Here is a 13,618-nt window from a genome sequence, read left to right as displayed (position 1 = left end):
TTTTACTTTGCAGCAAAAAGATATATTAGACCTTCGCTGTGTATAAATCTTACATAAATTGATGCAGAAGGAAATTTATCCGGAAAAATGGTTGCCCTGTATGTTTGCTAGCTAAAAATTAAAATTTGCAATTATTAACCTCCATTTTTTGATGGTTTTCTATAATTTGTATAATATTTTCCCTACTATTTTATATATGCGCGTAACAGTTTCTTAAATAATAGCTTATATTAGTGAAAATCATATATTGAATATTACTCTTTTGTTTTCCCCTCTTTTTCAAGTGGATATTTATGGAAATTGCGCCCACATTTTCTTAGGCCCTTCCTATGTGTATATCTTCATATTAATGGAGATTGCGTATTTAATATTAACATTTTGGTTTTTGTTCCTTTCCAAGTATATATTCATAGATTTCATGGACATTTTTGTTGTTCCTTTGTATAAATCTCGATATTAATTGAGATCATGTACTGCATAGCGTAATCAAGGAAAAAAAACAAAAGTAAAAAAGAGTGAAACTATTAAATCTTGTCGAATAACTGCTCGGTACGTTTGTACTCTGTAAATTTAAATATCCAATTATTTAGCTTGCAATTGTTTAACTTGGGCTCTAAAAATTAATAGCTATTTCCAATGTAATATATTTTGTTTTCCAAAAAGATATACTTTTTATATTCTAATTTATTATAGAAAAAGAAAATCGCCAAGAATTTATTCAAATGTAAAAAAAAAGTTAGATATATACGTTTGTTTGAGAATCTGTAGAGTACCCTACTAATGCTTTCTATGTTGTAGCTTTTCCTTGAGGCAGAAGAAAACATTGGATTCATACAAGCCGAAGTTTAGACAGCTTCTTTTTCGGGAATTACTTAATATATATTGTTTTGCCTTTGGTGGTTGGACACGTTTACCTCCGGTAAAAAACTATTGGTCGGCAGCCTCTTCCAACTATTCCTATTCTTCGTGGTTCAATTCGTACCCCTCTTACAGTAATTTTTATACGTTACATTCTGTTCCAACGATTCTGCCTAACTTTGTCTAGCTTTTCCTGCCTAGCTTTGTCTAGCTTTTTTTACCCCGTGAATCGTCATATTAAAATTTATATAGCTCTTTTATTTGGATTGCCTTCTTAGTATGGTAAGTTTTTCCCATTAACCCTTACATTTGAAATAAATTATTTTCTCTGCTTTTTTATACCATTATTTGATCAAATTCTTATTTGCAAATGTATAAAATGAGCTGTAAAGTATTTAAAATAACCAACTTGGCAGTTTGTTTTTCCCAATCCTCCACAGCAGTGATTTCCGGGCATAATTTCATGGATGTTGCCTCGAGCAGTCGAGAAAATAGAAAACGTCGAAAGATTATTCTTGCTCGACAAAGAGATAAAGGACTGGCTCAATCTACTGAATATATGCGTCAAGTTAGTAGAAATACAAACATTATCAATGTTGGGAGGACACCAGAACCTCCTAATATCCCGTCGCATCCTGCTAACCAATTGCATCTTGGATTCCAAAATTTTGAATGTCAATCGTGCGGAGCTTTGCTATGGTATAATGAGAGAATTTATAAATCTCGGAACGAACGTATCCCGAGATTTTCACTGTGCTGCCAAGAAGGTCGAGTATATTTGCCATTACTTTCTGAAACACCACATTTGTTAGAAAGATTATTAAGTTGCGATGGCAGCAGTAAAGCTAGAAAATTTAGAGAAAATATTAGAGTATACAACTCTCTTTTTGCATTTACCTCAATAGGTGCAAAAATAGATACAGAAATTAATAAGAGATCGGGTCCGTATATTTTTAGGATTAATGGACAGAATCATCACATAATGGGCTCTCTCCTACCAACTGATGGCCACCGTCCGAAATTTGCCCAGCTTTATATTTACGATACCGAAAATGAGGTAACCAATAGGATCACAGCACTTGATGCAAATGGTAATCTCGAGAGCATTGATAGAAGTATTGTTGCAGAGTTGATAGAAATGTTTGATAATCATAATGAAATTGTTAAAGCATTTAGGATGGCAAGAGATCATTTTATACATACCGATTTCTTACCGTTGAGATTACGATTGATTGGTGCACGTAGTGGGACCTTGGAACAATATAATCCTCCTTCATGTGCTGAAATTGCTGGTTTGATAGTTGGTGATCTGGGTAGCGTGGATCGGCAACGTGATATTATTGTTGAGCATAAAACAGAAGGCTTAAAACATATTAGTGATTTACACCCTTCTTTTATCGCTATGCAATATCCCATTTTGTTCCCCTATGGTGAGGACGGTTTTAGACTTGGTATACAATGTAGCCAAACATCACGCAGGAAAACTAACTCTAGGCAATGCATTACCATGCGTGAATTCTATGCGTACCGTATTCAAAATAGATTAAGAGAAGGCAAATCATTAATACGAAGGGGCAAAGTTCTTCAGCAATATATTGTTGATGCATTTTCTTGTGTTGAGGAAGAAAGGCTACAATATATCAGAAGGAATCAGGGTATTTAAGATCTGAAATATATCAAGGTATTAGAGATGCTGTTGTTGAAGGAGATATAGATGGTAATGCTATTGGCAAACGGATTATACTCCCCTCAAGTTTTACTGCTGGATCTCGCTATATGATACAAAATTATCAAGATGCTATTGCTATCTGCAGGCATTGTGGTCCTCCTGATTTATTCATTACCTTTACCTGTAATGCACAATGGCCTGAGATCCGAGCTGCTTCAGAATTTATTCCTGGCCAAAAGGCTGAAGATAGGCCTGACATTGTTAGTAGAATGTTTAAACTGAAATTAGAAGCCTTAATGGAGGATATCAAAAAACGTCGATATTTTGGGAAGTCAGTTGCTGGTACGTCATTACTAAATGTGTTATCCTTGCTTCTCTATTTTTTTCGCAAACCTTCATCTGCTAACATTTTTCTTCGCTTTTCTGATTTTCTCCACAGAGTTGTATACTGTGGAGTTCCAAAAAAGAGGGCTTCCTCATGTTCACATGTTAATATGGTTGCAGACAGAACATAAATATTCGACAACCACAGAGATAAATGCAATTATTTTGGCTGAAATACCTGATCAAGTTATAATGATCCAGTTGGCTATGCAGCTGTTGCAAAATTTATGGTGCATGGTCGATGTAGGCTTGCTAAACCATCCGCCCCATGTATGATAAAAGGCCTGTCACGCCCCGCGACCGCCTATTTGGTCGGTTTCGGGCACGCCAACAGATCGCTGAATGGACAGGGTTTCCCCTGTACTGCGGACAGAGTCTTCCCTGTACGTTTAAGGCATAGCAATCAATACAATGTGCGAAGTTCTAACCAGGAACACATTTCAATCAAGATTGCATAATGGAAGGTATCAAACAATATAAACACATCCTATATTATTACATTCATTCATATTCATACATTTTTACATCACAATTCTCAATTGGTTCTTACATTAGCTTTCACTTAACTTCCAAATACAATCCGATTTAACATGATTATTACAACTTTATTCTTTTCATTCTTTACATCCCTAAGTAAGGCCGATTCAGAGTACCGCTATCTCTGGTCTCGGTGGTAGGGCGCTGACTATGGAGCTACGCCCTCGCCTCGCGCCGCAGCGCCGCTCACGTGCGAACCTGTAAACACCCCAAAACCACGTGGGGTGAGAACCAACTCCATGGTTCCCAGTGGGTATGGCCACCCAAGAGAAATACTCGACCAACAGGTTCAAAGGAGGCAACTGCAGGTTAGTTTAATAAACAGATAGATATATATATCTTGATTATGCAACGAATAAAACCATGCATTGCCTCACAAACGTAATAATGCAATACTATATGCAAATCATGCAATAATGCAACAATGCAACCAACTAGTAGTTCATTCGATACTACTTTCAATTCTGCTAACCATAGCTCATCCACTTGATATCTAAGATTTCCTCTATCTTAGATTCTTGTCAATCACCGTTTTAATCATAAAGTTTCATCTAAAATTGTCTGCGGAGTACCGCACTAGAACCAGGCTCGAGGCGATGGACGTCTCACATACACCTCAGCCCTAAATCCTCTCGACTGGGATACCAATCCATTAACTCATAATTATACTTGTTGTACATTCATTTGCTATGACCAATCTTACCGCGTTAACCATGTTACCCAATAACTCACCACCAAAATTCCTTAATAGCGGGGGACTCGAACCTTCCTAGGGACCGTCATCTGGGGGACTTTACCACGCCTAGTGGTGACCAACTTCCGGAGCGCAGCCGCCCGAGGGGGAGCGACCTCCTCAAGCCAAGACGTAACGTGAGTATCAATCCAATCCTCAACTTGAGGATTCATAGCCACTCGTCAAATGCCATTGTCATAATAGGTTTTCTACCTATTTTATCATGCCATCTCTATGTCAACTTGGACCAATGTCAATATGGTTAAACTATGTTTAACAACACTTTCTTGATGCCATCATGTCTCTATTTTCATTGTCACCCCTGTGTTTACTATTGTCCAAGTCGACTTATGTTCTTTAACAATAGGTTTAATGCCACACATGATTCCAACCTAAGTTCTTTAACACTAGGTTCATGTCCACCTATGTTTATTCACACTAGATTCATATCATCCATGTGTCACATAGTTCTGATTCTAGGTTAAGTGCCACTCGATCTAATATATAGATGTCCAATGTCAAGGTCTCTATCATAGGGTTATCGATCCAATTCATGCAATCATTTAGCATTTACATAGCAATATTCATCATGCATTCTTTTAATGTTAACTACATGCATCATCTCAATGCCAACATACATTACAACTAGCATGTACTTTCCCAATGCATTATTATGCAATTATCCTGTAGTATGCATTTTCATAATGTCAATATGCTTATTGTCATCTAACATGTGTCCACATTTAGCAATTTCTCATAACTCATATAATTAACAATATGTTAACATTCATTTATATGCTCACGTTCTCTAATACATGTCAACATGAATCTCATAATGCTAAATGCCCCTAGCATGTATTTCACTAAGCATACATACTAATATGCAAATTACCAACTAGCATGCATTTATACAATGCTAATATGCCCGTATGCACATACACATATGCATCAACAAGATTCCATATTTCGGTTTGACATGCGGGGCGACTAAGTCGCTTCGGTAAACACAACCCACCTCATTTCGCATTCCGATTGCTTGTCGACACTTGCAATCGGCCTCCCGCGGCACCCGGCACTCGGTTTGGCCCGATCTCTTGCGCGACCACCCGAACGGCCTCCAATCCACGATTCGAAAATTAAAGGTCTTCGGTTATGTGCCACGATGCTTCAAATCCGTTTTCATGGGTTTACGATGTCGCCTCGGCCCTCCAGGCGGAAACGAAGTCTAAATGTCCGTTTCTTTAATAACTTCGCAACGGCTCGACGAATCGCCGAACCGTCTTCGCCAACGCGTTCGTTTACCTAGCAATTAGGATTATGGAGAGTCAAATGAGATCAAACCCTTATATTTACAAAACTAGCATTTTGAACCCTAGGTTTACTACTAGGTAAAAACCCACTATTAGGGCCTTGGTTTCAAGCATCAAACCTCTAATTAGCATGCTAGAATACCTCTAAACCCATTCTTAGATCTTAAAAACCAAACTAGAGAGAAATGTCATTAAAGGGTTTGAAGCTTACCTTCAAAGCTTGCTCTCTAATGGCCAATGAAGAAGATGACTTTCCTCCAAGCTTCCTTCTCCACCAAAACCCTCTCTTTTGGGAGAGAATTAGAGAGAGAAAATAGAGGTTTCTCTCTCTCTCCATCCATGTATGCGTGTGTGTGTGGGTGTGGCGCATGTGTGTCGTCGGCTGGAGGAGAAGAAGCAAAGGCTTCTTATATACATTACACCCCAAAACACTATTCACTTCAGGCAGTTTTAGCAGTTCGGAACAGTTGGAGCCCTTCTGAATGTCCGTTTGAGCTCAAATTTGATAGGCAGGCTTAGTTTAACGTACTGAGTAAGAATATATTTTAAGTTTTCAGTTTCGACCCCATTTGGTCACCGAAAACTGTGCCGAACTGTAATCTTTATCAGATAGCTGTCGGATTTTATTTCTCACTCTACGGGTGTCAGAAAAATATGAAATTTTAAATCTAGTCTTATAAAAATATTTCTGACTTATTCTCCAATTTTCATAATTTTCTGAGACTGTGCATTTTCTGCTAATTTATCTGTCCCGTTTCCAACAGAAAATTCTAAATCTTCTGTTTTCATTCCGATTTCAGCACAAGTCACTTCTGACTTATATTTTACTTTTACAAATCCAATAAAAATAGTTTCTCACACTATTTTTATTTATTTTTATTTTTATACCAAAATCTGGTATGTTACAAGGCCGCTGCTCAAAGTATTTCCCGAAAGAATATAAAAGTGAAACAGTTATAACTGATGATGGATACCCTATTTATAGGAGAAGGAATACTAATCTTTATGTGCTAAAAGCTGGTATCGAACTTGATAACAGATTTGTTGTTCCTTATAACTTACAATTACTCATCAAATATCAAGCTCATATTAATGTTGAGTGGTGTAATAAGTCAAGGCTCATCAAATATCTATTCAAGTATATCAACAAAAGCCCAGATAGATCTGCAGTTGTTATAGAAAATAATGTTACTTACGACATCTCAAATCTTCGTCGCCAATATAAGCATGTCGATGAAATTAAACAATACTTGGATTGTAGGTATTTATCAGCCTATGAAGCAGTTTGGAGATTATTTGAATTTGATATCCATTTTAGGCAACCGTCTGTTGAACGGTTAGGTGTTCATCTACCCATGATGAATAACGTTACATATCATGGTTCTCAAAATTTAATTAATGTTGTTAATCGTCCTAACATTGAGAAGACGATGTTTACTGAATGGATGCATACCAATTTGGCATATGATGACGCTCGACAACTAACATATGCAGAATTCCCAACTCAATGGGTTTGGCATTCAACAGATAAATTTTGGTCAAGACGAAAACGGGGCTACCATATTGGCAGAATAATTTACATTCATCCAAATGCAGGAGAATTATATTTTTTGCGTATGCTTTTAAATGTGGTTAAAGGCCCAAGAAGCTATGTAGAAATTAGGACTGTCAATGGTGTCACATATGATACATTTCGCTCTGCATGTGACGCCTTTGGTTTGCTTGGTGATGATAAAGAATGGCGTGAAGCATTTGAAGAAGCCTCACATTGGTCAGGGTCAGTTGAATTAAGGCAGTTATTTGCAACATTAGTGATATATTGTGAGGTTGCAGATCCTCTAAAATTGTGGGATGAATTTTGGACATTAATGGCCGATGATATATTATATAGATTGAAGCGAGCTCTTGGTGTTGTAAATCTCCAGATACCTCAAATCGAACTTCAAAATCATGTTCTATTTGAACTGGAAGTTCTATTCAACAAAAACAACTGTTCACTTTCGCAGTATAACCTCCCAATTCCCAACCGATCAATTTTCGGTGAATTGAATAATAGATTACTTGCAGAAGAATTGGATTACAATAGAGATGAATTATTGCAAGAATATATTGGATTATTTGGCGGGTTAAACAACGAACAGAGAATTGTGTATAACACAGTTCTAGCAGCTGTGTATCAAAATACTGGAGATATTATATTTGTTTATGGTCATGGTGGGACAGGTAAGACATACCTATGGAAGACTATTATTACAAAATTACGTTCAGAAGGCCGAATTGTTTTGGCTGTGGCTTCTTCTGGAATAGCATCCCTTCTATTACCTGGAGGCCGAACAGCCCATTCAAGATTTAAAATTCCTATAAGAGTTGATGATTGCTCAACTTGTGAAATCAAAAAGGGCACGCAACTTGCAAATTTAATTACACAAGCTGCCTTGATTATTTGGGATGAAGCTCCGATGAATCATAGAAATTGTTTTGAGGCCTTGGATAAATCACTAAAGGATATTTCAGAAACTAATGGCTCAAGTGTTTGTGATAAATTGTTTGGAGGAAAAACAGTCGTTTTCGGTGGAGATTTTAGGCAGATTCTTCCGGTTATTGTTGGCGGAACTAAACAAGACATTTTAAACGCATCACTTCCCAGGTCATATATATGGAGCAAATGTAAAGTCTTTCGCCTTACTACAAATATGAGATTGTTGCGAGGTTCAATGAATAACACAATAGACACTTCTTTAGCTGAGTTTAGCCAATGGGTGCTTGACATTGGTGATGGAAAAATAAATTCTGTTAAGTTAGATGGCGAAGAGGAACCAAGTTGGATAAAAATTCCTGATGATATGTTGATAAAAGCCAGTCAAAATAGCATCGAAACAATTATTTCAGAAATATATGATAACATTGGAGAAAATTACAACAACCCTGATTACTTGCGAGATAGAGCTATCATTACACCTAGAAATGAAAGTGTTGATGAGGTTAACAATTATGTACTTTCTATGGTCCAAACAGAAGAGCAGTTATATTTAAGCTCAGATTCCATATGCGCCTCATCAAAAAATGCTGAAGAGAATAATATACTTTATCCGGTCGATTTCTTAAATTCTTTGAAATTTAATGGAGTGCCAGATCACAAATTGTTGCTCAAAATAGGAACTCCAATAATGCTGCTTCGCAATATTAATCAGAATTCCGGTTTATGTAACGGTACTAGATTGATTATAACTCAGCTAGCTCCTAGAGTTATTGAAGCACAGATTTTTACCGGCAACCACATCGGCGAGAAAGTTTATATCCCTCGGATAGTCATGAATGTAACAGAATCAAAATGGCCCTTTGTATTAAAAAGAAGACAATTCCCAGTTCGTGTGAGTTACGCAATGACAATTAACAAAAGTCAAGGGCAGACATTGAAAAAAGTTGGGCTTTATTTATCGCACCCTGTGTTTTCACACGGTCAACTTTATGTGGCAGTTTCGCGAGTAACCTCAAGAAAAGGCTTAAGAATTCTGCTTAAGCATAAAGATAAAGAACCTGAAGGTTATACACGAAATATTGTTTATCACGAAATATTTGAAGATTTACAATAACATGCCCAGATTGGCAATATATACTTTTGTAATTTTTACATTCCGGTAATTTGTTTTCTTACGCTTCTTCTTAAGAAAGTGAAAAAAGATATTGCTTTCTCTTTATTTCAGTAATTTCCTCTTAAATCTTGCAGGTCCAATGGAGAATGTCCTTTTATCGCAGTTAACATTATATCAAAAAGAATGCAGAATCAAAGTACGCATATGCCGGCTATGGCAATCAACTGCCCCATTTTTGAAAGGAGATATTTTCAGTCTAGAATGCCTGTTGGTAGATGAAAAGGTCTCCAAATTTACAATCCTACAAACTGCTATTTTTGTTATATCGTTGTTTTTATTCAACAAACATATGTTAACTACATTTACTGTTATATGAAGCAGGGTTTTCCTATGCAAGCAACAATACGCAAGCAGGATGCAGAAGAATTTCAATGTCGAATTATAGAAGGCGCTGTGTATCTAATAGAAAAATTCAGTGTTATCCCAAGTAGGAAGAAATTTGTTGCTGTTGACCATAACTATATGATTCAAATAAATAAATCCACACAACTGAATCAAGTTGAAGAAAATTCAAACGCGATTCCAATACATAGTTTTAATTTCTCGACTTTTTTTGAAATCGAGAAGAAATGATTCAACGACGCCGTTTTGACAGGTAAAATTTATAAAATAATGAATTCCCTTAATTTCAGATAACTGTCTATACATAATAATTATTCATGTTATATTAAAATTTATAAAATAATGAATGCCCTTCATTTCAGATAACTGTCTATACATAATAATTATTCATGTTATATTCTGTAGATGTTATTGGAAAACTTTCTGCTGTCAGTGAAATAACCCACAGATATATTGGACAAACTCTTACTCCAATTAGAAATTTGGAGATACAAGATTTATAGTAAGTGATTTCTATTTGCGAATTCTGTTATTCAAACAAAAATTGCTATCTATACTTAATAAATATAATTCGCTTTTGTAGCAAAAACACCCTATCTGTGACGCTCTGGGATAAATTTGCTGCGGATTTCGATGAAAAACTTATTTCTGGAGAAGGAACTAAGAGTTCTGTTATCATAATTCTTGCCGGAATGACAGTCCGCACATTTAAGGGTTGATATACAAATATATTTATTTAAATATTGGTATTCTCATATAGATATATATGTTGGCAATAATTATTATTCTTGTTTACCCCTCCTATATAGAAAAGGTGCACTTATCAACTTGCTCAGCATCGAAGATCTTTTTTAGCTTACAAATTCCTGAAGTTCAAGAACTTATGGATAGGTTCGACATCATATGATCTTTTCCTTTGTATTTTTTTAATGCACTTTATCGCTATATGGGCTTATTAAATGCAGAATCGGCAAGGATTCTGATGCAATCCAACGAATTACTTATGGTGAACAAAAACCTATTCCTCCACAAGAAGAAATGTGTGAGAATAGAAAATCAATCGCCGAACTCCTAAACCTTAACTTCAATGATACTGAAGTAAGTTTATAGGAAAACAATCATTTCTAATTTTATTATTCTACTATTTATTAATATGATTTCGTTCCTTCATTTTTTAACATCGATAGAATGTAAAGTTCACATGTGAGGCTAAAATTATCGAAATCGACACATCATACGGCTGGTGGTATAAAGCGTGTCATAATTGCAAAGCAGCCGTCAAGTATATGACGATACATTTTGGTGTTCCCGTTGCACCAATAATGAACAATCTCCTATTCCGTGGTAAATACTTTTAGAATCTTTAAATATATTAACCCGAATACTAATTCTTTTATATACACATGCTATTAACTAATGATCATGTTTCTCATAAAAAAAATAGGTATAAATTGAGCACCATTGTTGAAGACGGGAGCGGCATAACAAATTTTACTATCTTCGGGAAACTAGCGTAGGAATTAATTCGAATTCCAGCACAAAATTTAGCTGTTGCGGTTAACTCGGATAGATTTGTTCTTCCCCCTATAGTCAAAACAATCATTGACCAAACGCATATTTTCCAAAGTTGTTGATTCACAAAGCTTTAGATCAGGCACGCCATCTTTTAAAGTCCTCAAAATTTTTACCCTAAACAATGATTCAAGAGGAAAGGGTCAGAATAGAGATAATATATTGATAAAATCTGAAGACCAACTTGCCTTAATGTCACGCCCCGGGGCTCAGCGGAAGCCTACCCGGCGCGTGTCCAGACCTGCCATACGTCTAAAACATATAAGGCGTCTAAAAACAACAATAATAAAAGCGATAATAAAAGACATCTAGGAGTATCAGAGTATAATAAATGTCTAAATGCTACCACAAAGGATAAGGATAAAACTGTAAATCCACTAAATAAAACATAAAGTGATACAAGGAAATCCCAGATACAAGGGCTATAGGTAGATACATAGGTGGTCTCTATACATGGATACAAAAACCTCACACTCTCTCAACTATAAAAAGAAAGAGTAAACCACCTAGGCGAAGTACCGCTCCTCGCTGGCTAGCTAAGCGATCCCCTTGCCGCGATCCCGTGCCTCCGCCGGTGCTGAAGGCTCTGAAAAGTAAACCATAAAACAGGGGCGTGAGAACTATTAAAAATAGTTCCCAGTGGGCAATTACTGACTTCAGTGAATGCACCACGAGGCCCAAAGCTACAAAAGATGTCAGTGATTATAAAAGTAGAAAAGCGAAAGGTAAGTAAAATTGTAACTTACTACAACATACAGTCTCTACTTAGCATAAATAGCATAAGTATGAAAGCAACAATGCATGAAGTGAAAGTCTCCAACTATCATAATGTTCACAGCGCAAAATAGTAAAGTTCCGTAGTTTACTATTCTAGTCAATGTCCAAGTAATACACTAAGTCATCATCTGTTCACAAGTCATAATGAATACTCAAAGTCAAATCTGAAGAGACCCACCCGAAGGCTGTCTATGGCCCTGAGACCCACCCGTAGGTTGTCTGGCCGGTGCCGAGCCTAATTGGCCCTGTGGATAGTCACATCCCCACCCTAGGAACTGAGCCTGGCCCAGCGGGGCAATCCACTTCGCGTCCCACATCCCGCAGCGCGAATATAAAAATCGGCGATGCTATATCCGGAGTGCGGCATTGTAGGGAGCGACCTCACAAGCATGTGCGATATGAGCACAATGGGAATATCAACAACGATTCTGTCACGAGTACCTAAGTCCTCATGTCTAATAACATGAAATGTGTCGAAGTATCTCATGGCCCTATCCTATGTCATCATTCTTTAACATGGCATATAAGGCAGATATGTAGTGGCCTAATCAATATGTCTCTATGTTGCGTTTCATAGTTTACATAGTTCAAGTGCCGGCCTTATGACCATTCCTGTTCTCTATGTGAAAGCATGGGCAACTATTCCAAATACATATCCGAGTCATAATCCTCATAAAGAGATGTACTTTTTCATTTGCAAAATAAACACTTTTTCCGGTATGCTGCATTCTACTCATAGAGCTTACTATATACTTGAAATTTATCAAATAGCACCAAGGCATGCCATTTTAAGTGTCTAAAATCATATAAATTCATTTGCCTAGAAATGAATTTAAAAATAGTTTACAACAAAGAGAATAAGCTAGGGGACCATTTCGCCCTCATTTCCCACGAAGCCAAAACCCACCGATGACAACTGAAACTCGCTCGGTCGCTCCAACGAGCGTGTCTCTAAGTCTCACTAGTACCTAGTAGGTACGACAACAAGTGTCACCTAACCGACAAACGGAAATGACCTAACTCAATCATTACACCATCTTGGGCTAGGGTTGGAGAAAACACGCGATTGCGAAGGAAAGCTCTCTCCATCTCCAATGGGAGCTAGAGTCCTTCCAATCTAACCTAAACAAAGGTTCAAAATCCATCAATTTGTTTCAAGCCATCAAATCAAAGTCCCATTTTAGCCCTATATCCAACATCTAGGATTCATTCCAAGAAATACCCATAAAAAGTCAAATCTAGAGGGAGATAAACAATTTGCTATTACGTTAGAAAGCTTCAAACCAAGCTCTAATGCTCTAAGTCAAAGAGCTCTCCTCAATCAAGCCTCAACCCAAGCTCCTAGCTCCTCAAAGGTTGAAAAGCATAAAAGAGAAAAAGAAAAGGATTAATCCACACAAAATCCATACTAAAACGGAGATCAATCCAAGTGAGGCAAGGTGGAGCTTTCCTCTCACCTTCCCTCCTCTGTTCGCAGGCACAAAAAAAGCCCTAAGGGGCGTGTGCTGTTATACAAAGCCACATCGCGAAAAATCCGCTACCAGTTCAAACTGCTCGAATCTCCCCTTGTAAGCGGTACAGCCCGGCTTTTGTACCGGGTACAGAGGCCCGGAGCGCAAATGCCAAACGCCGAGCTCGGGTCCGGGTCTGGCGCTTCATGTACCGGTAACAACCCGATGGCTGTACCGTACAAATCAACCTTGTAACGCGGTAAAGACCAGTCTTGTTCCGTACAACTCTGCTGGCAGGCTACCGAGAGTGTCCAACAATTCGGTTTGGGATT

At 37.3% G+C, this 13,618-nt stretch overlaps 1 protein-coding gene across 1 annotated transcript; it reads left to right on the top strand.

The window, feature by feature from the left end:
- Nucleotides 1,841-10,205, top strand: LOC109720334. Its single transcript, XM_020247383.1, has 8 exons — nucleotides 1,841-2,288; nucleotides 2,480-2,869; nucleotides 2,967-3,141; nucleotides 6,477-9,034; nucleotides 9,219-9,367; nucleotides 9,466-9,571; nucleotides 9,892-9,988; nucleotides 10,070-10,205. The coding sequence occupies exons 1-8, from the start codon at nucleotides 1,841-1,843 to the stop codon at nucleotides 10,203-10,205; spliced, it is 4,059 nt and encodes a 1,352-aa protein (XP_020102972.1).

The sequence above is a fragment of the Ananas comosus genome, linkage group 14 (genome assembly GCF_001540865.1).
Source record: "Ananas comosus cultivar F153 linkage group 14, ASM154086v1, whole genome shotgun sequence".
Classification (NCBI taxonomy): domain Eukaryota; kingdom Viridiplantae; phylum Streptophyta; class Magnoliopsida; order Poales; family Bromeliaceae; genus Ananas; species Ananas comosus.
The sequence above is the reverse complement of the archived record's forward strand: the minus strand, read 5'-3'. Positions and strand labels throughout refer to the sequence as shown.

What these genes read in the sequence shown, in the direction of transcription:
- LOC109720334 (XM_020247383.1), top strand. Translation starts at nt 1,841, where the DNA reads ATGGGCTCTCTCCTACCAACTGATGGCCACCGTCCGAAATTTGCCCAG. An exon ending in GCCTGTTGGTAGATGAAAAG is followed by an intron (nt 9,368 to 9,465) that starts GTCTCCAAATTT and finishes TATATGAAGCAG; the next exon opens with GGTTTTCCTATGCAAGCAAC. An exon ending in TTGGAGATACAAGATTTATA is followed by an intron (nt 9,989 to 10,069) that starts GTAAGTGATTTC and finishes TCGCTTTTGTAG; the next exon opens with CAAAAACACCCTATCTGTGA.